The following is a 25,208-nucleotide window of genomic DNA, read 5'->3' on the forward strand; positions in this document are numbered from 1 at the left end:
AGGTATTTGGAGGTTGTTCAGTTTGTCTCAAACGGCTTGTTTCAGACAGAGGGGGGGGGGGGACTGGGGGGCTGCAGAAAGGGCCAGGAGGAGATAAATAAGGACTTTTTACAACTGTGAATCATGCAAAGCTGCTCTAGTGGAGTCCCAGAATTAAAATATAGAGCTGGAAATGAGCATAACATGGGGCCTTTAAGACTGTGATACTGTGCTTACATGGCCATGTATTATACCAGCGTACAGGACGCCGTACACATGACGGAGGGAAGAATGGGGGGGGGGGGTTCCTAGGGGCCCACCAGCTCATTTTGTGCCCGGGGTCAACCTAGCAGCTGAATCCAGCCATGCACATTAGGCCTAATAGATAGTGATGGATCTCTGGAGACTGAGTAAAGGCTTCCTCCTGTAGAACAAAGCAGGGGCAGAATGCAACTAACGGAACTCTTGATGGAGGATATTAGACCAAATAGACCGCTCTGAGTGCCCCCCCCCCTCCACCTCTTCCTGTCTCATCACTGAGTGGTTACTGGCGAGCCCATACACCCTGGAACGATTATGTCATTGCAGTTGCGGGGGGGGGGGGGGGGGGGGTCAGGCGAGCGCCACTTGAACTGCGAGGAGAGCGACAACAATCGGACCCGAGAACAGGGACAGGCACGCGTCATAATTAATTATTAATTATCGCCCCTCTTACAAAAAAAAAAAAAAAAAAAAAACGTGCAAAAAATAGCATGACAACAAACGGGTCTGCAGCCACAGGCCGAATGCCCACCAAGTGGCGCTTCTGCGTGCCTGTGGACAAACACTTGGCCCCCGTAACGGCAAGAAAATAGCCCGATGCCCTTGTTCGCCCTTTTGGTCGAAATGAGCAATCGCCACAGATGCGGGCTGAGCGGTTTCACAAGCGAGTCCCTGCCGCTGCCGGCGCCCGCTGCCTCCGCGACTTGTCTCGGTCCGTCCTTACCTTTCCGGATGAGGTCTTCGACGTCTTGGTCGAAGCCCAGCCGGTGGCACCTCCTCCACAGCCCCATGTTGGTCGAGTTATACTGCCTGCTGCACTCGTCCGCGGCGCTCATGGCGAACAGCTGCCGCCGGTTCCGGGCCAGCAGCAGCCTCTCCTCCCAGCGGGGCAGGCTGCTCCGGCTGGCCCGCAGCGGCAGGCTGTTGTTGGGGATGTAGATGAAGCCCGGGTCCTTGCGGCGGCTGGAAAAGCTCCGGCACCGCTCCCTGTACCTCCGGGCGTCGGTCTCGTACCAGTGGTCGGAGCACATCGCCACGGCCAGCATGCCCAGGGCGCAGAGAGAGAGCGAGAGCCCGGCGTAGAGCAGCAACTTCCCGGCGGCCATGCTCGCTTCGGTCACAGCCGCATCAGCACCTCGACGGACGGACAGCTCCTCTGCGGCTTCCCCCGCGAAGTTCAGCTCACATCACCTCTGGAGAGGACCATTGGGACCATTGTCGGGGCGGCGAACAGAAATCTCTTATTTTTTTTTTTTGGGGGGGGGGGGGTTGTTTTCTCCGGTAACACGGCTCAGCTGGTAAAATAATAATAATAATAATAATTAATAAAAAAGGTTAAATCCCCGTGTGCCGGCGGTTTTCGGCAACGTCTTCCCTGCGTGCCCGGCGCTGCAGCAGCTCGGCGGAGACGAGAGAGAGAGAGAGAGAGAGAGAGAGACAGGGGGGGGGGGGCTTATCTCATCTCAGCCGCCGGATCTTCAGCATCCATCCGTCTGAGCAGGGCGACACCAACATGCACAAAAAGAACGCACATCAGGCACAGGGTTCGGGTCTTCAAGTCAAGCACACGGCGGGCCCACATTTGACACGAAACACCCTTACTGCGTGGCCCTCCCACTAAGATAAAGGCAAAGAAAGGTGGGGGGGCGGGGGGGGTGCAGCGACAGCCGCACAGCTGGGGAGAGGATGGGATGGTGCGGCCGCGTTTGGCCGGAGCCTGTTTTCACAAACGAAACCGGGACCGTGACGCGGCTCAAGCTGCGCTTGAATTCGACGGCGTTAATGTGGGGGGGCCTACCTGACGTGCAGACCGCAGTCCGTCGGCAGAGGGAGAGTGTGGAGGGATCGGAGCGGAGTCAGTACCCCCCCCCCCCCCCCCCGCCCCATCACGTTTGATAGGAGGACGGCGGCCGCTGCGGAGCAGGCCCCGTCCGTGGACCAATCAACACCGGTCTGCCCGGAGGAGCACCGTGTGGGCTCACGGAGACTTTGATTGAGCACAAATATGTGCAGTAAAAAAAAAAAATATATATATAACAATACAATATATAACCCGTTCAACTAGATCCGAACTCTCTAAACCTGTGGTTCTCAAAGTGGGGTCCGGGGACCCCACATAGGGGTCCTTGAGGGGGTTCCAGGGGGTCCCCAGCAAAAAAAAGGGGAATCATTTACTTCCACTATAATTCCATCCATAAGTAACACAATGACAGAATGTATGACTAGTTTGGTCGTGTGTTTCATACAGTGTAATAAAACATCAGATGGGGGACGCTGGGACAGTTTAGGGGTCCTTGATGTGAAGTTTGAGAACCATATCCTTATCATTTCATGCCCTCAAAACACCTGCCAGTACAAGTGTCGGAGATCTCAGATTACTTTCAGCTCACTGTCTTGGCATTATAACCCACAACTTTACTGTTTTGGGTTCAGTGTCGCAGCTCCCCTCATCCCGCTTTTCCACTCTGAGAAAAGGCACAGGTGAACCCCCACCGCGCACTGCCCCGCTCCGCAGCAAACAGACACATGATATAGCACCGTGTTTACCTCTTGACCCCCAAGTGGCCAAACAAACAAGTGCTGTCGCCGCACACTGCTTGGCGGGGCTCTAAGACCAGCAACTTCATTCATCAATAGCCTAATGTTGTTCATTCCGTCTGATGCTTTTGTATTGTGGGTACAATAAACATTGGCAAGAATGAGCGCAAATGTTATGTTCACAGATTCAATGATACACGGGGGCCTGTTCACTTAACGGCCGCTCTGGTGTAACCCAAGGTCGGAAAGGAACCCCCAGAATTCTAACCCTGCTCACGGCGTGGTGCACAGTAGGTCATTTACTTCCTGTGTTTTTCCTGTCAGGAGGTGTCACTCTGCTGCGCAGGTGAGGCCTTTGGAAAAACAGGCCAGAAGAGTCTGTGGCCGAGGTGCTCAGTTTGCTCATATCTGGCTCCCTCTTCTGTTCGCCAATTGTAAAGACACAATACAAATAGTCCAAGGCCCAAAGTGACGCCTTCAAATTTGCTTCTTTCGTCCAACCAAACAGCCCAAACCCCCCCCCCCCCCCCCCCCCAAAAGACTGCACTCATTCACTGTCAGAAACGACAAAGAAAAAAGCGGCAGATCCTCACATTTAAGAAGCTGGGGCCAGCAAACGTTTGACGTTTGCGCATGACGTGCAATAGTTCAGAAGACCGGCAAGCTATTCAGAGCAGCTTTACTTTCATCAAAGGAAAAAAAAAAGAAGATATTTAAACTCCATTTAAACTCTATTTAGACTCCAAAAAAGCCCACCTGGGGGGGGGGGGGGGGGGCGACAGTCTGAAGGTACGCTTTGGCCAGTTGGTCAGCTGCATCCCTAAACAACCTCTGCTTATTTGTTGGATTAGTGAAGTTTAGTCGTTCGGATTCATCCTCTGGGAACCACGAGTGGACTAGATCTCACAGTGGACAGATCGACCCACCAAACAGGCCACACGCAGCTGGTAAAGCTCATCATCTCAGCTGTAACAGACAGGCTTGGCTGTGTGGAGCAGGAGGTACATTCTTGTGCTGAGGAATATACAGGCTGACCTGTATCTTTAAATCCCATCGGCCCCGCTTTGAGTTCATGTTGTGGCCTTTTTTTTTGGTGGCCACGACGCTGCCAAATGAATAAGTAAAAGAATACATAATGCCACGCACAATCAAACATACTCATATACGCTACGGGCGTGCGTGCGCTTTTTTTTTTTTTTTTTTTACGTTACAAGAGCTGATACTGAGCGGCCGACTGATAACCGGAACTTTGTGCAGAGCCTGTCTAACCCCACCGGACTCTTAAGAGCGACGGACTTCCGGCCAGCGCTTGATGGCACAAAATACACATTGGACTGCGAATAAAGGCGGGCGTGTCTCCGTCAAATTTAAGTTTTAATCACGACTTATTGATACATTTATGCATAATTTATTAAAAAAAACAAAACGTGTCGTGTCGGAAATAAAGTAACACTTTTTTCTTTTTAATCATGAAACCGGAAGTGAAAGCAACTAACCAATCGGCTCCACGGGAACTGTGTCACGCCAGCGACAACGTCTGTGATGGTAGTATGGCGTGTGAAGGTTAACGCTCGTGCGCTTCAGTGACAGTGGTGTCAGTACAATACAAGTGCGTTGTGCTCGCGTGCGTTCAGCGTCCGACGAAACAACGGTGCGAGACGTCCTCACGAGACGATACAAGACGGTAAGACACCATGTTGTCGCTGCCGAGGAAGCTAACGTTAGCCGACGTTGACGTTGTGACTCCGCTAACATGAAGTCACAATGTTACGTCGGGGTGATGTGGACTGACACATTGCATGACACGTTGACGCTGCTCATTCCCATGGGCGGAAAAATTGAATTGTGTCTTCTCTCCGCCCAGTTCAAGCCCAGCCATGGCCGGTCTGTCCAACTACGCCGTGCGCATGGCCAGGCTGAGCGCGCAGATCTTCGGGGAGGTCGTGCGTCCCACAGACTCCAGGTCCATGAAGGTGGTCCAGCTGTTCCAGGAGCCTCCCGTGGCTAAGAGGAAGGAGGTGTACGACTGGTACCCGCAGCACAAGATTTACTACGCCATGACCCAGAAGCTCAGGTTCATGGGCCTGTTCAGGTACTTGAGTAGAAACTGCTCAAGCCCCGCCCCCCTGTGATGTTGACATAGGTTGTGACTTGTGCCATGTTAGTAGAACACACCTTCCACACTGAAACAAGCCCTGGTAAATTCAGTATAACTTACATTTCCGCAGCACTAGTTCCATCGCCACTCTTTGTCCCGTCGTCCGTCAGTGACACGCAACACTTCCTGCACGAGTTTCACATTAAAAGCCTGCCGGGACAGGCTAGGAAAGACTCAAATGTCAAACATCCATGCAGGAAGAGTTGAGTTTCATTGCCGCAGAGGAGGAGAAACACTCTTGAGCGTTTAGTGTGGAGCCCAACCCTCAGTAAGCTTGGTGAAAGTTTAATGGCAATTAAGTTTTCATTAAAAATGTTTTCTCTTCCCTCTCAGGGACGAGCATGAAGACTTCAAGGAGGAGATGCGCCGCCTGCGGAAACTGAGAGGAAAAGGGAAACCGAAGAAAGGAGAGGGGAAGAGAGCGGGCAAGAAGAAATGAGCCGCAAACATTTCTACGGCTCCATCACGACACAGGACTCATGTCTTTTTTTTTCTTTTTATGGAGGCAGACAGCATTGGACTGTATACACTGTCACTGCAGCGGGGAGGGGGGGGGTGGATGATGCTAATCCTGAAAGAATTCAGTTGGTCTGGTCAGGACCGTCCAGTTGCTTTTGTCTGAAGCTTTTCTATGTTGGCAAGAATTATGACTGAAGTCAGCATTTCACGTGAAACCTTCTCATCTATGTCGGTGGGACTGAAGTAAAATTCCACCCTTTCCATTGTCAGAACAGCGTTTGATCTCTCGCATTCAAGTCGCGGTAAGGTACAAAGTCGCCAAGTTGCGGAAGGCGCGGAGGCACGAGGTTTCAAATGGACTTATGATCACCTGAGAGCACGCCAAACGTGTAAGAAGCATATTACGTACCCGGGACGGTGACTTTAAAACTTTGGCATTGAAAACAGAAGCTGAACCGGAGGGAAATAAAAAGGAAACATTGACATTGAAACAAGCCAAGTTGTATTACCACTGAAGAATAACGCAGGCATTGAAAAATGGTTTTATTTTGATGTTTCTTGCATTCTGATGTGTTTTTCAATGACCATCTTCTGATTTTTTTTTTTCCTTCTTCAATTTCAACTTTCGGTCAACATTTTGGCGTGAAGGGGGAAGCAGAGCGTTTAAAAAAAACAACAAACCCAAAATGTGTTTCAATGCATTTCAAATGTATCCTCCTTCCGTTGAGGTTTCGTTTTTCAATGCCAAAGTACCAAAGTCACTGTCGGCGCTCCACAGCCTATGGCCCATGTCTTTTTCGAGATTCATGGCTTTACAACACACACTTTGGTCAGGTGTTGGCTGGGGTTGCCTTTTAGCGGCTAATGGAATGGACGTCTTTCATGTTTTCAAAATAAAATCCATGTGAGGAATGTGTCTTTGTGCCTGCTGTTCAAATTTTGTGAAATTCACAACACAGTACACAGATGTTGGGATGCTATTACCAAATAAGGTGTAAAAACCCCCCCCCAAAAAAACACATCTCCACTGTGGAACCCCGTAGCTCTCGAGCTCAAGGCCTTTTGAGAGAATTCTGACATTCACTGGGTCAGGTACGGGACAGGAAAATCAAAACAATAAAATGCAGAAAAAAGGCTTTTAGTGGTCCAGTTTCACAGTTAAAGATGGGGCTTCAAACCTGGATGACCAACCAACGGGCCTCTGGACCCAAAAGCCCCCAAAAGTCCCACTAATTAATTCCTAATGTAAATGTGTATTCAGTGGAAATGATCTGCGTTGAGTATAGCGGGTGGGTTCTTTGCAATATTTTATACTGCGTTAGCTACACTTTGCAGTAAAAACATTTGGATAGACATGTAGAGGACCAGAATTCAAGGGAATCCATTTTGGATTAACCGTCTTAAGTAATCAGGTCCTGAAGTGTGAGTCGGCTCCGTTGAGGCCCTGTTTCGAAAAGCTAGCTCTAAGATCCAGGAAATAAAGTTGTGGTTGATCAAATCACCGCAAGCTAACGAAAGGCACAGTAGGGCGATGGCGTAAAAACACGCACCGAGCACCCAGGAACGGTGCAAAAGGAGACGATGGACTGTTCTAAAGTGCCCGGCAGCGAGTCCAGATCTGAAATACCATTGAAGGCCCTTGGAGGAGACCTGAGACCTGGGCCAGTGGAGAGGTGCAGGGATCCCGCTGAAGTCTATAGACGGCAGTTCTTTTCCTCCAAAGGCCGTGCTACCAACAAAAAAACCCAATATGAAATCAAAGGGTGTCAATTTTGTCAGTGCCCCCCCCCCCCCCCCATGTTTATTTCATGATTTTAAAAGGGATAATTATGTTCAACTCGGAATCAAAAACCAAGTTACTGCACTATTGACAGTGAAATGAAGAACCGAGGAGAGAATTTCAAACGTGTCTTTTGAGACAATTGTGAGATTTTTCTTTAAATATTTTTTTTTTAACAATTTTTTTTTAATACAGTAGTAATAGTAATATTTGCAACCTTTGCTAATGGGTTTCCATGATCTACTGGGCAATTGCAGAGAGGGACTAAAAACCTATAATGAACCAGGTGGTAATAATAATAATAATAATAATAATAATAATCGTCGTCATCATCATCGTGTATTTTTGTGCCAAGTTAACAAAGTTCTGTGCCACCCATCCAGTCCAGAGGGTTGGAAGCTCCGTCCTGCGTCTCTGTCTCCCCCTCCTGTCCTCAGAACCAGCCTTCGCTTCCCCCTATTATTTTCCACTCAGTTTCTCGCAGTTTAAAATGGCGGCGTTGAGCAGCGCCGAGTCCCCACCGCCCGTCTTTAACGGAGACGCCGCGGAGCGGGAGCCGGGCAGGGAGCGGGGCCTGGAGGAGCCGGGTGCCGGGCCGGACTCCTCCTGCACGCCGGGGATCCCCGGAGGTCCGCAGGAAGAGGAGGTAAGCGCTACGGCGGCGTGGTTAGCGGGTCCAAGGCTGGGCAAGGGGACACGGGCTCCGAGCGGAGGTAATTGGATGTAAATCTTCAGGAAACACCGGCTATAACATGGATCTTTGGGGGGGATGCAGCGCAGGGAGGGAGGGAGGGAGGAAGCGAGGGGGGTGGTGGTGGTGGTGGTAGTAGTGTTGGGGGGGGGGGGTGTGTGGAGGGGGGGAGGCAAGACGATGCATTAAATGTAAACGGTTCATTTTGAGAGCTGGGGCTCTCACGACCCTCGGCGTCCACCGAGCGGCGGCGGCGGTGGTGGTGGTGGTGGTAGTGGTGGGGGGGTGCGGAGGATGGATGGGGGGGGGGGGGGAAATGCGACAGACGGAATGTGGAGCAGGAGAGGGACGTTTTATTCGGCGGAGCCTGTGTTTATTTCGGGCCTGCTTTATTCCATTCGCTCCTGGCTTCGTTTTTCCAGGCTCACTGCAGCTGCAGCCTGGTGCGCCAACACACACACACACACACACACACACACATCCGCTGTTGACGCAACAAAGACACGCAATTACACTGCTTTCTAATGCATTCTGGAGGATTATAATGGGGCCGAAGTTTCATTACATTTTCGCCGATCCGCGGAAGTTCGTTACCACCGGGGGGGGGGGGGGGGTGCTGCTGCTGCTGCTGCTGCTGCTGATGATGATGGTCGAAGTGGAGGCTAACTCAAGTGCTTGCGTGTGTGTGTGTGTGTGTTTTTTTTTTTTTGGGAGGTGTAATTTAGCTACACGGGCTACTTTTATTTATATTACAGCAGGCTTTACAATCACCGCCCCCACGTCCACACACACACACAGAGGCGGAGCCGTCAGTCAGCCTGTGTCCTTGTCATTTGAATGCACAGTGACCATGTAGCCTAGCCTGGCAAATTCGTCTTCAGTCTGCAGGTCAGAAGAGGCCCTCACTGCTGGACCCCCCACCCCCCCCCCACCCCCAAGCGCAGCGGGCTACATCGCACTGGCTGGCTCCCGAGTCCCAGTCCACATCGTATTACTACTAATATCACACGTCCTGCCGCCCCCCCCCCCCCCTGTATAATAGCCAACGTGTTGTCCATCTCCATCCCACGCATGCGGACGACAAATGTCTCCATTCCGTGACCTGACGGACTATTTGGAAATGCTGACATACCTAAAACACAATTTAAAAAGCCCACCCCCCCTGGTGATTTATATTTTGAAGTTGGGGTACTCGCCAGAGAGTTCCCAGTATGGGCCGAGGCTCCAAAAACACTGGAACCCTACGTTTCCCGAAACCATGCCACTGTTTCACTAGACCCTTGAAGGCCACATTGTGCGATCCGTCACACCGACCTCTCTGTGGAAATGTGCGATTTAAAAGTCTAACCTGAGATAACCCCCACCACAAAAAAAAATGGGCGGGTTTCCTCCTTTTCATTTCGTTTCCAGTTACTAATGTATCAAATGAATGTCATCACGCCGGCCTCTGTTGTGGCCACGTCTGGAGTTTTGTTTTCAGAAGGGGTCCCGTCAAATCCTAACTCCCAGCTATTCGGTTAAACCACAACGCCAGCTTTCAGTTTTCAGGCCGTTGTCTGCAGGGCAGGGATCTCGAGCCAGTTGCCGCCTGGGTCGTGGGTAGGAGAAACGCACTCCAAACCTAGGTGACTGACATGTACTGGAGGTTTGTATTGGGCCATAAAAAAACCAGTTTGCATTGACATGCGCATTGCTTTACTCTTTGACATAAAATATTAAAGGGCCCCACCGACTAGGCTGTCAACACGTCACCTCTGGCCATTGTCCAAAACATTGCTCGGGCTGGTTCCTTCCGGACCAGCCTTTGGCTGCAGTTCATTTGAGTTTGATATAAAAATCGTCGATTGGTGATTTGAATGTGTAGATTATTTTCTCTGTTAAGGAATTTGCTGTTTTGTCTATAAGATGTCAGTAAATAGAGAAAAATGCACAGTATAATTTCCCAGAACTTTGTCTCGTTTTGTCCAAAACCCAAAGGTCTTTAGTTTACTGTGAGTTCCCTAAAGAAAGTATCCCGCGGTAGGAACTGGCTGATGGTCACCACAGCTGAGAGTCATAATAATGGTTATTCGGGGATTGCATTCTAGGATGCATCAACATTTCTTTAAGTAAGGTTGAGTTATGTTGTCATTCAGTCGTATGGGGAACACACAAAGGAAATGGTTTCTTACAGTAAAGGTCCCATATTGTGGAAAGTGAGATCTCCATGTCTTGTTTGATTATGAAGCAGGTCTATGTATTCAGACACTGCGCCGTTAAACGAGCCGTCAGGACTTCCTGTAAGGTTGTGATGTCACAACTATACAGTCACCACCCACCAAGTACAGGGACGCTCATCCACCCGCTCAGTCTGTCTGAGTTATCGGAGTGCTCTGCTCAGGAACTACTCTTCAAGTGTTGGTCAGTTTGTCTAAAACGGCTTGTTTCAGACAGAGGGGGGGGGGGGTCTGGGGGGGTTGCAGAAAGGGCCAGGAGAAGATGCATAACTTTTTTTGAACTGTGAATCATGCAAAGCTGCTCTAGTGGAGTCCCAGAATAAAAATATAGAGCAGAAATTAGCACAATATGGGACCTTTTTTAAAGTTGATGCTCTGCTGCAGCCATGAACGCATCATCAGGGAGAGTTTTATGAACTGGGTCTGCCTGTTAGGTGACTCAACTCTTGACAGGAAACCATTAAAGGCGGCTAAATGCTCATCATGATGAATGATCTATTGATTGGTTTTAAAACAGCGTCCGTTCGTTTTTCTTGGCCGTCATGGCTTTATCATGTTGAATTTGATCACTAATAATATTATTATTTAGATTTTGTCGTTTCCCTGAAGTGTTTTCTTTTGTCGTGCTACTCTTCCATCTCTCTGGCGCACATTAGATGGTGTGTTTCTGTTCCTGCTCACGCACAGTTCTTCCTGTGGTGTAATTCGGCCATGTCATTTGGTGCTGCAACTTGGGAGAAATGTGAAAGGCCTAAAATCCAGAAAGGAATGAGCCAAAATCACAATATTTATGATTAATCGTGCGGCCCCCAGTTAATTCTATAGTAATTGAAATCAAGTATTTGCTCACCATTGTTGCTAGGTGATATGTTCACCAGAGAGAAACATTTTTCTGTTCTAATTCCCCCCCCGTTTCCCTGTGGATGCATGCTCAACACAACCTTAGGCTACCTAGGTTAGGCTTACTTTATCTAGCTAACTGTCCAGCACCACAGAGGAGAATTTCGCGCTAACCGCAAAGAGCGTCTGCAAGTATGTGACGGCACATTATTGGAGTGACCGGTACGTTTTTTTGTTTTTTTTTTCAGTTTACCAGCCATTGGTAGATAGTAGGGGTGGGAATCACCAGAGGCCCCCACAATACGACATTATCACGATATTTAAGTCACGATACCATCTTATCACGATACGATATTATCATGATATGTAAGTCACGATACTATAATATCACGATACTATAATATCACGATACCATATTATTACAATACCATATTATCACGATACCATATTGTCACAATATTTAAGTCACAATACCATATTATCACGATAAGGTTTTTATCATGATACAATATTATCGTGATATTTAAGTCACGATACCATATTATCACAATACCATATTATCACAATACCATATTTTGCCACATAACATTTTTTTTTTTTTTTTTTTGGATTAAGCTACTGTCATTGAAACTGTAACACTTCCTGCTCAGATGTTTCACATTAAAAGCCTTCCCACCACTCATAATTCCTTTCCTTTTGTAGATGTGAAACATCAGCAGGAAGCGTTGAGACGTTTTTTTCTCTACAGCAAAGGGGGAAAAACACAGGAATGCTTGTAAATCAACCCGGCTGCGTTCCTTTTTATCGTTTTACCCCTATTTAGTTTTAATCCAGCAGTGATTCTAATGTAAATCATGCAAATATGTAAAGATAATGAGAGGCTAAAGTAAGCAAACCCCCCCCGCCCCCTCCCCAAAATGTGACGCGATACCTTCATGACTATTCATGCGAATGTAACTAATCAGAATTTGAAAACCACGTTTTTCTATTATCACAGAATTTCCCCTTCAATTCATAAATGTTTTAGGCCTGTCTCCAAGAAGAAAATACTCCAGCTCAATGCCACTGTAGTAAAAAGACAACAAACTTTTTTTTTTAGATAAAGCTCATGCAAACCACATGGTCAACCCCCCCCCCGGCAGCAAATATGACGACAGATTAGCTCGGTAGCTGTGGAGCTTGCAGGTCATATCGGACGGCCGGGAGTCTCCCCCGGTCCCCGGTGCCCTGCTCCTGACTGCCTCCATACGTCTGCAAGTCCCGAAAGAAGGAATGCTCTGATTGGTGCGGGTCTGATTGTGTGGTCATGCCGCGTCTCTTGGCCGAGTCATGGCCGGAATCTATGACATAGTGTTGACGTTACACGAAAGGCAAAAATATGGTTCAGAATGTGAGAATGGTTTTGCACATGGCCCTGTTGTGCACTCTCCCCGGGGGAGGCCAAGTCAGGGGAGGATTCGCTCTGTAGGCCTCCAACCGTGGTTGTTGTTGTTGTTCATTTACTGCAAAAATATGAATTTGTTAACGTTGTCGAGTGTGTTTCCCTGCAGATCTGGAACATCAAACAGATGATAAAGCTGACACAAGAACACTTAGAGGCTCTTCTGGACAAGTTTGGAGGAGAACACAATCCTCCTTCCATATATCTAGAGGTAAGATAAGGTTTTGGCTTGAATGAATGTGGCTGCGGAAAAAAACTGTAATAAGATGGTGTGTCGTCTCTTTCAGGCCTATGAGGAGTACACCAGTAAACTGGACGCCCTGCAGCAGAGGGAGCAGCAGCTGCTGGAGGCCATGGGCAACGGCACGGACTTCTCCTGCTCCCCGTCTCCCGTGCCAGCCCTCCTGGAGGTCAAGATTGGAGGCTGCGGGGTCGGGGGCGGGGCGCAGGCCTTCCCCTCTGCCCCCAACACCTTGGCTGTCCTGCAAACCCCAACCGATGCTGGCAGGGCCAACCCTCGCTCCCCCCAGAAGCCCATCGTCAGGGTCTTCCTGCCTAACAAACAGAGAACAGTGGTATGTCTTGACGTCCCCCTCCGAGGATACAGGTCGTAGTGGGCATGATTTTTAAGGTTTTTGAATTTTATCAAAGTTTATAAGAAACCAAAACCACATTTATTTTGATTTGCAATAGAGATAAGCTTCCTTGGAGATTAGGCAGGCTACAGAAATATGCGCCTTAGGGTGCAGGGAGAACTACATCACTGGGACCTGGTCTCGCCCACGTTCATGAAGCTCACCAGCTTTCCAGTTGGAATCGTGGCTGCCTTTACGACCTCTGTCCTGCTGCATGTCCGTCGAGTGAGTGCTGTTGTTTCTGTGTTCAGGTCCCGGCCCGCTGTGGGATGACCGTGAGGGACTCACTGAAGAAAGCTCTGATGATGCGAGGCCTCATTCCAGAGTGCTGTGCAGTCTACAGGATACAGGACGGGTAAGTGCATAGAGGGGGCCAGAGCTCACTGTAGAGGGGAGACTAACTCTTGGTTTTGCGGATGTCGAGCAGCAGGTTGTTCTCTGTGCACCACCTTGCAAGATTGTTGATTCCCACTGCTATTTGAAATGCAAACTGGTGAGGGGTCCAGGCTGGCTGGGATGCTGTCTTTTGATTTGCTGGAGAGCCAGTTTCTCAAAGCACTTCATCAGAATGGGGCTGAGCGCTACCTGATGGTAGCTTGGGCGCAGATCCTGGGTCGGAGGTAGGGTCGGGGCCATATGACTGTATATACCGTGGGATGGTAGAAACGTGTCCACCGTTAGAGATTTGGCAGTGTCGTTTCCGCCGCGGGAGCCGTCCCTTAGTGTCCCCGCTATATATTCGGGGCAGGCTTTGCTAGATGTTAAGAAACTAAACAAAGGCTAGGGCCCTGAAAAGCCCCGAGGCTGAATTATTAAAGACCTTTAGCATTGATAAGCTCCAGCGTTATTGATTCTGCTGTCGGTATTGGAGAAATTAAAATTAAAATAACTTTCAGTACTATGGACAGCGCCGTACTTACACATGTACCCCCTGATTTAGATACTACACAATGTATTTTACAGATTTTGATAGTGACAATGGAGGTGCCGGTCCCTTAAGTTGTCCCTTGTTTAGACTAGGCACTGCAGATTTTGTAGGTACAGGGCAGATGGTGGCTGTCTTAACTCTCTCCTGTGTTTAAAAATGTCATGTAATGTCAGGGGCGATGTGGCCTCACACATGATGGAAGATGGGGGGGGGGGGTCTGGATCGCCAGCCACATGACTTTTGGTGTTGCCGGTGTTGATGTCTCTGTGGCTGCCAGGAATGTCCGCATAAACAGGGCCCAGGGTATTCCTTCCCCTGGTTGGGGGTGTAGACATGCAGGTGGAATTCAAGTGAAATATTTTCCTGCGACCGCACATTAGCCATGAGCAGACGGGGCAGTGCGACCCGCCCCGAGGAAGAGGTGGCGTTTGGTCCAGCTGTTCCGGCTAGCACTTAATCCAATCCCTGCGCTTCCTTTTTTGAATAACAACTAACAAATAACAATGACCAAATAACAACTGCTGGAAACCCTCATCATTATGTTTGCATGACTTTTAAAACCAACATCAGTGCGAGGTGCAGACAGTTGACCCCTGACTCCTCACCTCCTGTTTCAGAGAAAAGAAGCCAATCGGCTGGGACACGGACATCTCCTGGCTGACGGGAGAAGAGCTGCACGTAGAAGTGCTGGAGAATGTGCCGCTCACCACACATAACTTCGTAAGTACTATCAGACAACACCTCACGCTCCAACTGCTCAGCCCCGCTCGGTCCTCATTGTCGCCTTCGCGCTCGACAGGTGAGGAAGACCTTCTTCACGCTGGCCTTCTGCGACTTCTGCAGAAAGCTGCTGTTCCAGGGTTTCCGCTGTCAGACCTGTGGCTACAAGTTCCACCAGCGCTGCAGCACTGAGGTCCCCCTCATGTGCGTCAACTACGACCAACTAGAGTAAGTTGCACGAAGGGAAGAGGTAACCAGGTTGAGATGGAACCTATGACACTGTACAATGTATGTGTTGTCGTGGTACAAGAATCCCCTTTGTGATCTTGGATTTTGGTTGTTATAGCAGTGCTTGAAATGGGCCTTTACCATTACTTATTACTCAGTACCACCTCTTTCCAAAGAAGGTGGACACACGATGTAGTTATTGCAAAATAGGGCCTTTTCCTGCTTTAACAGGCCGCAACAGCCCTGTATTTTCACAGGGGAGGCATCACATCGAAGTGTGTTTACAGGTGTGAAAGTTGTAGCTTTGTGAAGTCTGACAAATGTCCTCAAGTGAGTCAGCGTCGGTTGGGGTCTCAAGACTACAACCTTTTTAAAATGGGAGACTGAATGAGTCTTTCGGTCAGTGGTCCTTTTTGGGCAGCGGTAAGACCCAGTGCAGACGCTGGCTTGCGATGCATGCTTCCCAGATAACGGCCAACAGTTTCACGTTGTAGTTTTTGGCGGACTCGGATTCTGCCCTTGATTTTTCGAGAGGACAACTGGGCCATTTTGTCATAAAGGGGTAAATGTCGCAATTGCATGCACCTGCGTGCGTGAGGTTCCAGCCGGGAGTCGAGTCGTGTCGAGAATGACTGAAGAATGATTAACTAACCTTGGCAATGTGTGTGTGTGTGTGTGTCTCTGCAGCTTGCTGCTAGTGTCCAAGTTCTTCGAGCATCACCCGTTCACCCAGGAGGAGGTCTCCTCAGAGGGAACCACCCCCGTGTCCGAGGCATGTCCGTCGCTCCCCCCATCCGACTCCACCGGGTGAGTCCTCCGTCTTTTTTGTGCACCTCAGGAGTGGACCTCCTCCGTAATGCGCTTCTCCAGTCTTTTTCAGGAGTCGGGAGCTTTTCACACAACCACACACGCTGCACCACATACAGTCGCTGGCGTTGTTTTGTGTTTTTTCACTCTGTTGAGAACGATTGTGCCTAGAAAATAGCAGGACTCTCTAGGGTTGACCCTAGGGAGACCCTCCGACCCCTGAACGGCAAAATCCGATTCTGAGGCAGGTACAGCCCTAGAAATTTCCCCAGCGAGCCCTTAAAAAGTCTGTTTTATCTTTTTTATTTTCGCAAACAAATTTCACCTCTCCAGGTCTATATGCCACACCACTGTGTCCCCGTCCAAGTCCATACCCATCCCGCCCAGTTTCCGGCCCAACGAGGAGGACCACCGCAACCAGTTTGGCCAGCGGGACCGCTCGTCTTCCGCCCCCAATGTCCATATCAATACCATCGAGCCTGTCAACATTGATGTGAGTCTGCTCTCTGTCTCTCTCTGTCTCTCTCTCTCTCTCTACCGGACTGACTGATTGCCTCTCGGCCGTGGCCTATAAAATGGCCTCCATGACCTGCAGGTCGAGAACTTAACACAGACGCGCCTCCTAGCTACTACACGCTCTGTGACAATAGTTCCTATGCAGTGCAGCTACAGTCAAGTGTGCCGTGAATTGTGTTTGTGAAAAGGTGTTCATTTTTATTAATTCCCTTCCTTTCAGGACCTGATTCGAGATCAGGGCTTACCGAGGTCAGACGGAGGTAAGGATCAAAGCGGGAGACTTGTGGCTCATTCTGTGGCTTTTTTCCCACCATCCCACGTCTGCGTGCTTTTTTTGGTATTTTGTGTATGCGTGTGTGTGTGTGTGTGCGTGTGTGTGTGTGTGTGTGTGTGTGTGTGTGTCTCTCTCTCTCTGTGTGTGGTGTTCAGACCCCAAAAGTGGTGTCGGTTCTGTTTTGGTCCTGCACCCTAGCCTAGTCACTGAGAGCAGCCAGCTGAGGACACGCATGTTTATTCAGATCTGTGGGTCAGGGTTTCTGGAAGAACAGAACAGCTTCCACACCAGCAGACCTCGTGACCTTTTTTTTTTTTTTTTTTTTTTTTTTTTTGAGCTGCTCGTGCCAGGCCAGGAGAGTTAGGAGATATACTTCATAACAAAAAGATGATTTTCTTTGGCTACGATCACTAATTGTAGTTTGAAAACGGGGCATCTGCTCTCATTTTCAAACTCTCGCATTCAACTTCCTGAATTGGAGTGCGCCCATCCTTCATGAACCAAGCGCAGGTTTCGAACTAAGCAATTGACTTCCAAGAATAGTTCAACATTTTTTTGGGAAATACACCTCACTGCAAGCTGGAAGTCAGGGTGGGGTTTCACAAGTGGCCCTTACCCCGTCTGCTGCCACCCTGTGGTATAATTGTACCATTTTGTTTTATGTGGATCAAATCCAAAATATGTCTTGAGCCAGTATCGCGTATTATCAGATACCCTCAGAATAAGATGTTGGTCACGCTGATAGAAAACAAGGGGAAACTTGGTGAATAGTGGTGATTCAAAAGCAGGAAGTACGGTGCGGTTATTTCGAACCGTTCCTTAATTTAATTTATAGAACAATTGCTATATATGTATATCGCGATATAAAATTACATATACTATGATAGAAGATATTTGGCCATATCACCCACCCCTATGTCTCAGCAGTATAACAGCCGTCCCCACAGCAGCTTCAAGCCATTCAGTCATGCTAATGCTAACGCTAAAGCACAGTCCTGCAGGAGGACTTCCGCACTGTAGTGTAAACCGCCACAAAAAACTCGCATTAGACGCCACCAACGCATTAGTTGTCTACTCTCCAGAATTGTCTGAATCTCAGACTGCTTCCGGTCTTAATGCTAAGCTAGGCTAACCACGTCCTGACTCCAGCTCAGTACTTAACAAGCAGACGCGAGTTTTTCCCCAGTATTTTCCAAAATGTTGACTCCGGAATTGATTACATATATATATAAACAGCCGTGTGAGGCCTTCAGGTACCCTGACAAACAGAGCCAAGCTGATGTGCTAACAGTTAAGTGTGGCAGGAGGACTCTCGAAAGCTCAGCCCTAGCTATGGACAGTAGTTAGTCAGAGGTGAGAGGGGCAGGGTGAGTAGCAGTGATGGTCTGTCTGTTTCTCTTTGCCCTGCAGCCCCCCCGACCCACCCCGCCCGCTGCTTGAGGAAGCACCGAACACGGACCTCAAGCCCCCTCCTATACTCCTACCCCAATGACATAGTGTTTGATTTTGAGCCCGAGCCTGTTTTCCGAGGTAGTTAGGCCTCTGTGTGTTCCTGTGTCCCCCCCTCCACCACCACCACCACCACCACCACCACCACCCCTCACCCTACTCCCCACAAACCAACCCCAGCCCTGTGTCACATCCACTGTGTGTCCCCCTCTCTCTCTCTCTCTCTCTCTCTCTCTTCCCCCCTTTATGTCCTCACATGCTCTCTCTACCACACGCCTGACAGCTCACAGGTTACACAGAGACCGCTCCTCTGACTTAGACACTGCTCTTCCTGTGGCCGGTGGTTTGATACGCTCCTTTTGATCAAGTATTGTTGACTAAAGTGAATCATCAGTAACTGGTCACGATCCGCTACACGATCGCACGCTCGTACGAATGTAGGCCGCGCGCGTCCAGGCCGCTTGAAACGCCGCCGCGCTGAGATGACTCGCGTGTCCGTGGAGCCGTGGTGGAGCCATTTGCACGTCCATCAAGTATTGCCAACAATTTGGGACAAGAGCGGTTAAAAACACACGCGACGAACTGGCTTTATAATTAGCTTCATCGTGAACTGTTGCCATTCTTTACGCTGGGATCATTTCATCGACAATATAGTACCGTACTGTTGTGTAGAGTTACTTCATTTGGTGGAGCTAGGCTAACAATCCCCCCCCCCCCCCCCCCGCCCTTCTGCTAAGCTAGGCTGAACATGTCTGGCCTTTTGGTCTTATTGTAAATAGTTTTAAAAGCCTCGTCTGGGAATATAAGTAGCTCACAACAGCGATGGACTTTGTGAGGTCGAGGTTGTTAAACCGTGAACTGCCACCCAACCAGGAACACCTTCACCTCTCCTCTGCATGTGACCAAACACACACACACACACACTCACTCTCACTGATACAGACACCTCAGTCCCTGTCCCCCGCCCAGACCTCCTCTTTCTTTACTCTTTCTGCCTTCTCTCACCTTCTCTTTTTTTTTTTTTTTTTTTTTTTTTGGCCGGTGTTTCCTCTCCACCTCACCTCTTTTCTTTTTATTGTTTCCCTTCTTTTCATCCCTGACCCGAATCCCCCCTCCCACCCCCCCTCCCCCTCCTCCCTCCTCCCACACTCCAGGCTCCACCACAGGGCTGTCGGCCACGCCTCCGGCCTCTTTACCCGGCTCTCTCACCAATGTCAAGGTTCCGCAGAAGTCGCCGTGCCAACAGAGGGAGCGCAAGTCGTCGTCCTCGTCCGAGGACCGCAATAAGATGGTGAGAGATCGCGGCGGATATGAGTATTTCTCCCAAGTGCGTTGTCTGTGTCCTGGTGCTGACTTGAGTTTTCCCGGTGGAACAGAAAACTCTGGGGAGAAGGGACTCCAGTGACGACTGGGAAATCCCCGAGGGCCAGATCACTCTGGGTCAGAGGATAGGCTCTGGATCCTTCGGAACTGTCTTCAAGGGAAAGTGGCACGGTAAGACCAGTGCTACACTCCTGTTCTCAGACCACTTAGCAGCAAGTAAGGACGCTGTTCTGTTCTGGACGTCGTCTGGGCATCACCCTCAACAGTCCCATAAATAAGCGAATAAGCGAATTTGTTGTAGTTTTTTTGTTTTTATCAAAAACACATCAACGAACCTGAATTTACAAAAGTGGACCCCACTTTTGTAAATTACATTCACACAGTCGACATACATTTCTCGGGACAGTTTAGATTTGTTTAAAGGGGACCTATTATGATTCATTTCCAGTTCTATATTTTCATTCTGGGACTCCACTAGAGCTAGCTTTGCATGATTCTCAGTTCAAAAAAGTCCTGATTTATCTTCTCCCGGCCCTTCACGCAGCCCCCTCAGTTCACCCCTCTTGTCTGAAACGAGCCGTCTGAGCTCCTGTCTCTTTAAAAGCCCGCTTTCTTCTGATTGGCCCGGCCAAGTTCCGGAAGCCTTTGGAAGAATTTCCAAATTTTCAAACCGGAAACCTTACGTTACTAGGCAACGCTGGCATACACGTAAACACCTGGTCTGTGCCTGGAGCAGAGATACCATATAAGGACATCCGTGCCTGTGTGACATCAGATAGACCCGGCGGTTGAAAAAGCTGAACCGGAGCGTTCAGAGCAGTCTTGAAGCCTGAAGCTTTTGGCTCACAGGGATTACTTTCACATACGTTTACCTCATTATTTGGCAACTTTGGCAACGTTTAGTTTGAATATCCGACATTGTAACATTATATATATGACAGAAAATAAGGAAAAGCGTAATAGGTCCCCTTTTATAACCAGATGCACAATTTAAATTCAATTGTTTTTACTGATTTTATTATATTCATTTGAATATGACAGTACAGTTAATTAATCATATTTCGTCTTATATGTGGGCCAGTACAGTATGTTGACAATCCAGTCTGTAATCTGTGTCTGTAGGCAAAGTTCAGAACTCCAACCAGTTTGGTGATGGGGGGGGGGGTCAGAAGCAGTCCCTCAGTACCCACCTGCACCAGTATGCAATATGTGCAGCTTTCCTGTTTCATTTAAGGTCTAAATATGTGTAAAATGCAAGCAAACCGGACATTTGCGGCTGCGTTCGCGCAACATTTTTTCGTTTCCTCCGTCTCCTTTTGCAGGCGACGTGGCGGTGAAGATGTTGAACGTCACCGCTCCCACGCCACAGCAGCTTCAGGCCTTCAAGAACGAAGTGGGAGTTCTCAGGTAACGCCCGCCGCCCTCTTAATCGCCATTCAGGCCAGCATCATATTGTTGACAAAGCTTTGCAGCCGCGCGCCGCAGTTCTGTCATTCTCATCCGACCTTGTGTGGGGTCTCCCCCCCCCCGTCAGGAAAACGCGCCACGTGAACATCCTGCTGTTCATGGGCTACACCACCAAGCCTCAGCTGGCCATCGTGACCCAGTGGTGCGAGGGCTCCAGTCTGTACCACCACCTGCACATCATCGAGACCAAGTTCGAGATGATCAAGCTGATCGACATCGCCCGGCAAACCGCCCAGGGCATGGAGTGAGTCTCCCCCCCCCCCCCTTTTAAATAAAAACAGATTTCACCACCTGCGTAGCTGCGTCTGCTAACTTTTCTCTTTTTCCTCCTCAGTTACCTGCACGCCAAATCAATCATTCACAGAGATCTGAAGAGCAACAGTATCCTTTTTTTTTTTTTTTTCTTCAACCAACCGGCTATTGGAATTTAAACGTGTACGTCCGCAAGTGTAAACGTCCGTCCTTAGAAAGCAGAACCTGTGTGAGGTTCACCCTCCAGACCCCGGGAGAGGGTTCACCGAGGGCCCTCACTTAAATGAGCATTTTTCCTACTTAATCCAGACGAACAGCTTTATCTCAAAGACGATGAAGAAATTGACGATCACACAAACACAACTTCCTCTTTTGATTTGATGCCGAACATGTGGCATGCGTAGGTTTGTAGGCCGAGTTTGAGTCAACACGTTCACAAAAAACACCGGACAAAACGACAAATTGCACCAAAACTCTTGTAAATAGCTATTTTATTCTATTTCCTATAATTTCTTAATTTATAATATCTCCCTCACACACATACACCTTTTTTTTTTTTTTCCTATGAAAGAAACTTCCACCACATTTCTCTCCGTCTCGCCTCCTGAGTCGACTTTCAACAAAACAGCCCCTCCACTGGAGAGCGCTGGGCTTTTCAAAATAAAAGACCCACACAGCAGTGTCAAGGGAACAAACAACAGCAATGTGGACACAGGTAGTGTCTTTGGTGACTTAATATGAGGCAAATAAGTCCCGGAAACTGCTGTCCATCTCTGCGTAGGTTTTTTTGGAAGATCTCAACGTTCCGGATCCAGTTATTGATAAGAGCTTGAAGTGACCACCACACAGAGCTCGGGACCTTTCTTTTTCGTGTCTTCTTTACCGTAAGAGAGCGTTTCCTTGACCTCCTCCCCTCCCCAGATATTTTCCTCCACGAGGATCTGACAGTGAAGATCGGGGACTTTGGCCTGGCTACAGTCAAGTCCCGCTGGAGTGGCTCCCACCAGTTCGAACAGCTGTCCGGCTCTATACTGTGGATGGTCAGTGCTCACTCGCCTACCAGTCGCTTCACCAGTTTGTTTTTTCCATTTCCTCTGTCGTTGTCTTTTCTTTATCGTTTGAGCAAGACGAGCCCAAAAAAAAAAAAAAACAAGTAGTCACAAAACTATAAAGAGGCGTGTGGTGTTCTTTTCTGCCCCCCCCCCCCCCCCTCTCTCTCTCTCTCTCAGGCTCCAGAGGTGATCCGGCTGCAGGACAAGAATCCCTACAGCTTCCAGTCCGACGTGTACGCCTTCGGCATTGTGCTGTACGAGCTCATGTCGGGAGCGCTGCCCTACTCAAACATCAACAACAGGGACCAGGTGAGAGCCGACCCCCCTCCCCGGCGGTTTCAATGAACCAAAAGCAGGGGCTCGCCTAGCTTAGCACGAAGCTCACCGATTAGCGCGTTGCATCGAATGCATCTGAAGCGCATCTTTTTCGAGGCTAAACTGTATTCCCGTCTCATGCAAGTGACTCTGTAAGAAACGTTTCCCATTTCAACACTGACGCTTTCAGTGAACACAAATGGGTGTTTGGTGCAACGTGGACACGTAAGAGCAGGGGTGGGTGGGTGGGTGGGTGGGGGGGGGGGAGGGGGGGACCACGGGGGAGCTGCCGAGCCGTGGGCTACTAGTGGAATCTGCCTCCCAATTCCTCCAATGTTATAGTAATTAGATTTAGCTGAAATACCTATTTTTCCTGTCGTTGCCCCCCCCCCCCACATGTCTTTGTTGTGATGCTACTATATATTAGCGGCTAATTTGGATGAATTCATGTCTCAGTCGGTTGTTTGGTTTAATCGCGCATTTGAAACGGAAAGAAGTGGCAAAAAAAAAGGGCCAAAGGTAACGTGTCCAGATGTCTTGCGTCTGTCTCGCCAACAGCCGCGACGTCTCGCCCCGTTTCCATGGCGTCAAATAATGAGTTTAAACCAAGCGTTAACGGGAAAAAACGAACATAAGAACGCCCTGAAATGACCGATTTCTTAGTTTGGGGCTACAGTCTACATATACAGTCTATGGTCTCTGACTGTCAGATATTTTGTCGATTCATCGATTATTAGACTAATCCTTTCAGCGCTACAGTCACTGTTAGAGGCGAGTTCTCAAAGGCAACGCGGGCCTCAAGCAACAGCCGAATCCGAAAAGTACTCAGTAAAGCGAAGCACAAAGAAAGTATGATTTAAAGGCCCCTTTTTCCAACTCCGTTTTAAAAGGCAAATTATCACTTCACCGTCTCGTCCCGCAGATCATATTCATGGTGGGCCGGGGCTACCTGTCCCCCGACCTCAGCAAGGTGCGCAGCAACTGTCCGAAGGCCATGAAGAGGCTGATGGCCGACTGCCTGAAGAAGAAGAGAGAGGAGCGGCCCCTCTTCCCTCAGGTGAGACGAGCGGACGCCATATTCTCTTTTAAAGGTGAAGCTCAGCTGTAGCTTCTTTACAGCCTAACGTTAGCTCTGTACTTCTGGCGATTCCATTCCAATCCTAAAAGTATCTCGCTGAACAAAACGTGCAAGCATCATAAGCTTATTTCCTGCTTTCCCCCGAAAAAATGGAAAAAAATCCCATTGGCTTTCAGTCGAGGGAACCTCAGGGTGGAGTTGATTGGCTTTGCCACTAGATGGCGCCAGAGGTCAGCAGAGGTCGGCCTGGTTACATGCTCCAAACACAGCGACACAACTTTGTCAGTGGGTTTTTCTTTTTTGCTTGGCTGCGTTTGCGCGCGAATTGGTGTCCGACTGACGACCCTTGTGCTGTGTATCCCGTCAGATCCTGGCGTCCATCGAGCTGCTGGCTCGCTCACTACCCAAAATCCACCGCAGCGCCTCGGAGCCTTCGTTAAACCGAGCCGGCTTCCAGACGGAGGACTTCAGCTTGTACGCCTGCGCCTCACCCAAAACCCCCATCCAGGCTGTAGGCTACGGTGAGCCCACGCGCAAACATCGGTCTCAACAGCAGTTAGTTGAAATGAGTAGAAGCATAAATCCACCAAGAAACACTGATGGAAACAAGCGTTGGACTGATACACTGGGGGACAAATCATTTGTTGTACGCTTGTAAAAGTCAGACTGGACAAACCCCCCCCCCCCCCCCCAAAAAAAAAACCTACTGGAATGTGAAAACTAAATATATATATATATATATATATCTATAAAGTGACACTTTCTCAATTAAAAAACGAATTAATACTAATTCTACATGACCTAAAGGTAAGAGTATTGGTTGAGTTGGTAGTGAATGTGAATGTGAAGCGTTCCAATGGAGTTTTAGCATCCCATGGCGGTCTCAACTGCTTGTTTCCATCTGGATTGTAGTTAAAAAAAACATGAGGACAACCAAATGATGACACTTTTGTATACTTGCCACAACCCATATATATATATATATATATATATATATTCTACTGTGGCTGCTGCAGCCATCGCTCACACACTAATTCTCTCCCGTGTTCTTTTGTTGCTTTTCAGGAGAGTTTTCGGCATTTAAGTGAGTGCCGCAGAGTCCCGGCGGTCCTCCACACAACCCCCCCCCCCCGGCCCCCCCCCCCCCCCACACACACACCCCTCGTCACTTCTCAAACGTCTTGTGTCCATGCGGTGGATTCATTCATTACTGAAGAAAAACAACAAAAAAAAAACAAAACTGAACAAATAGTCTCAAAGAATGTGCTTTTTTTTTTTTTTTTTCTTTCTTCTTCTTCTTCTTCTTCTTCTTCTTCTTCTTCTTCTTCTTCTACCTTCCCTCTGTCGACCTGAAGAAGGCGAGCCTCACTGGAGTGTCCTTCCAACAAAACAGACTGTCCGGCGGGGCAAACAGCCGCTGTCACGGGGAAAGCTGAACTGGGGGGGGGGGGGGATTTCCCAAAAAGAAAAGAAAAGGAAAAAAAACCCCATGCCACAAAGATATCCATACCAAACGACAAAAAAGTGGCTGCTGGAGGGAAAAGATGAAGGAGGGACGGGACACATCGGGAGGAGTCGCGGCCAGGCGTTAGCCCGATACAGAGATGAGCAGGGATTAACCCCCCCCCCCCACTCGAAGGCAAGATGACTTGAAAAGACAGATGTATTTATATTTTTTCTTTTTTTTGGTGGGGGGGGGGGGGGGGTCATTTCTTTCTTCTGCAGCTTTTTTGATTTCTTTTTTTTCCGGCTTAATTCCGCAAAATACTGCCGCATTGTTTTGCCCCCCCCCCAAACAAAT

The 25,208-nt window shown here is 48.9% G+C and overlaps 3 protein-coding genes across 6 annotated transcripts in view; 2 read left to right on the forward strand and 1 right to left on the reverse strand.

Moving 5' to 3' along the window:
• tmem178bb (transmembrane protein 178Bb) overlaps positions 1 to 1,346 on the reverse strand; it is a 66,103-nt gene extending 64,757 nt beyond the window's left edge. Inside the window, exon 1 of the mRNA XM_070929131.1 lies at positions 965 to 1,346. Within this exon, the coding sequence (XP_070785232.1) occupies positions 965 to 1,346 (382 nt within the window). The remainder of the gene's footprint in view (positions 1 to 964) is intronic.
• A 2,949-nt stretch (positions 1,347 to 4,295) lies between these two features.
• On the forward strand, positions 4,296 to 6,311 carry mrps33 (mitochondrial ribosomal protein S33). Its single transcript, XM_070929042.1, has 3 exons — positions 4,296 to 4,462; positions 4,643 to 4,870; positions 5,270 to 6,311. Exons 2-3 carry the CDS (start codon positions 4,656 to 4,658, stop codon positions 5,373 to 5,375), a joined length of 321 nt encoding a protein of 106 aa, XP_070785143.1. The 5' UTR covers positions 4,296 to 4,462; positions 4,643 to 4,655; the 3' UTR covers positions 5,376 to 6,311.
• Positions 6,312 to 7,665: 1,354 nt separating this feature from the next.
• On the forward strand, positions 7,666 to 24,523 carry braf (B-Raf proto-oncogene, serine/threonine kinase). 4 transcript variants are annotated; one of them, XM_070929308.1, is made up of 20 exons: positions 7,666 to 7,821; positions 12,458 to 12,574; positions 12,651 to 12,938; positions 13,250 to 13,353; positions 14,544 to 14,646; positions 14,726 to 14,874; positions 15,562 to 15,681; positions 16,015 to 16,174; positions 16,418 to 16,457; positions 17,882 to 18,001; positions 19,075 to 19,211; positions 19,297 to 19,414; positions 20,566 to 20,650; positions 20,778 to 20,954; positions 21,045 to 21,091; positions 21,884 to 22,002; positions 22,192 to 22,323; positions 23,252 to 23,386; positions 23,775 to 23,928; positions 24,473 to 24,523. In XM_070929308.1, the coding sequence occupies exons 1-20, from the start codon at positions 7,666 to 7,668 to the stop codon at positions 24,493 to 24,495; spliced, it is 2,484 nt and encodes an 827-aa protein (XP_070785409.1). In that variant the 3' UTR covers positions 24,496 to 24,523. The 4 variants fall into 4 exon arrangements, with proteins under 4 accessions (XP_070785409.1, XP_070785408.1, XP_070785411.1 ...); XM_070929307.1 differs by having other exon boundaries at positions 12,473 to 12,574; XM_070929310.1 differs by lacking the exon at positions 17,882 to 18,001.
• The last annotated feature ends 685 nt before the right edge of the window (positions 24,524 to 25,208 follow it).

Source organism: Enoplosus armatus, chromosome 22, assembly GCF_043641665.1.
Source record: "Enoplosus armatus isolate fEnoArm2 chromosome 22, fEnoArm2.hap1, whole genome shotgun sequence".
Lineage (NCBI taxonomy): Eukaryota > Metazoa > Chordata > Actinopteri > Centrarchiformes > Enoplosidae > Enoplosus > Enoplosus armatus.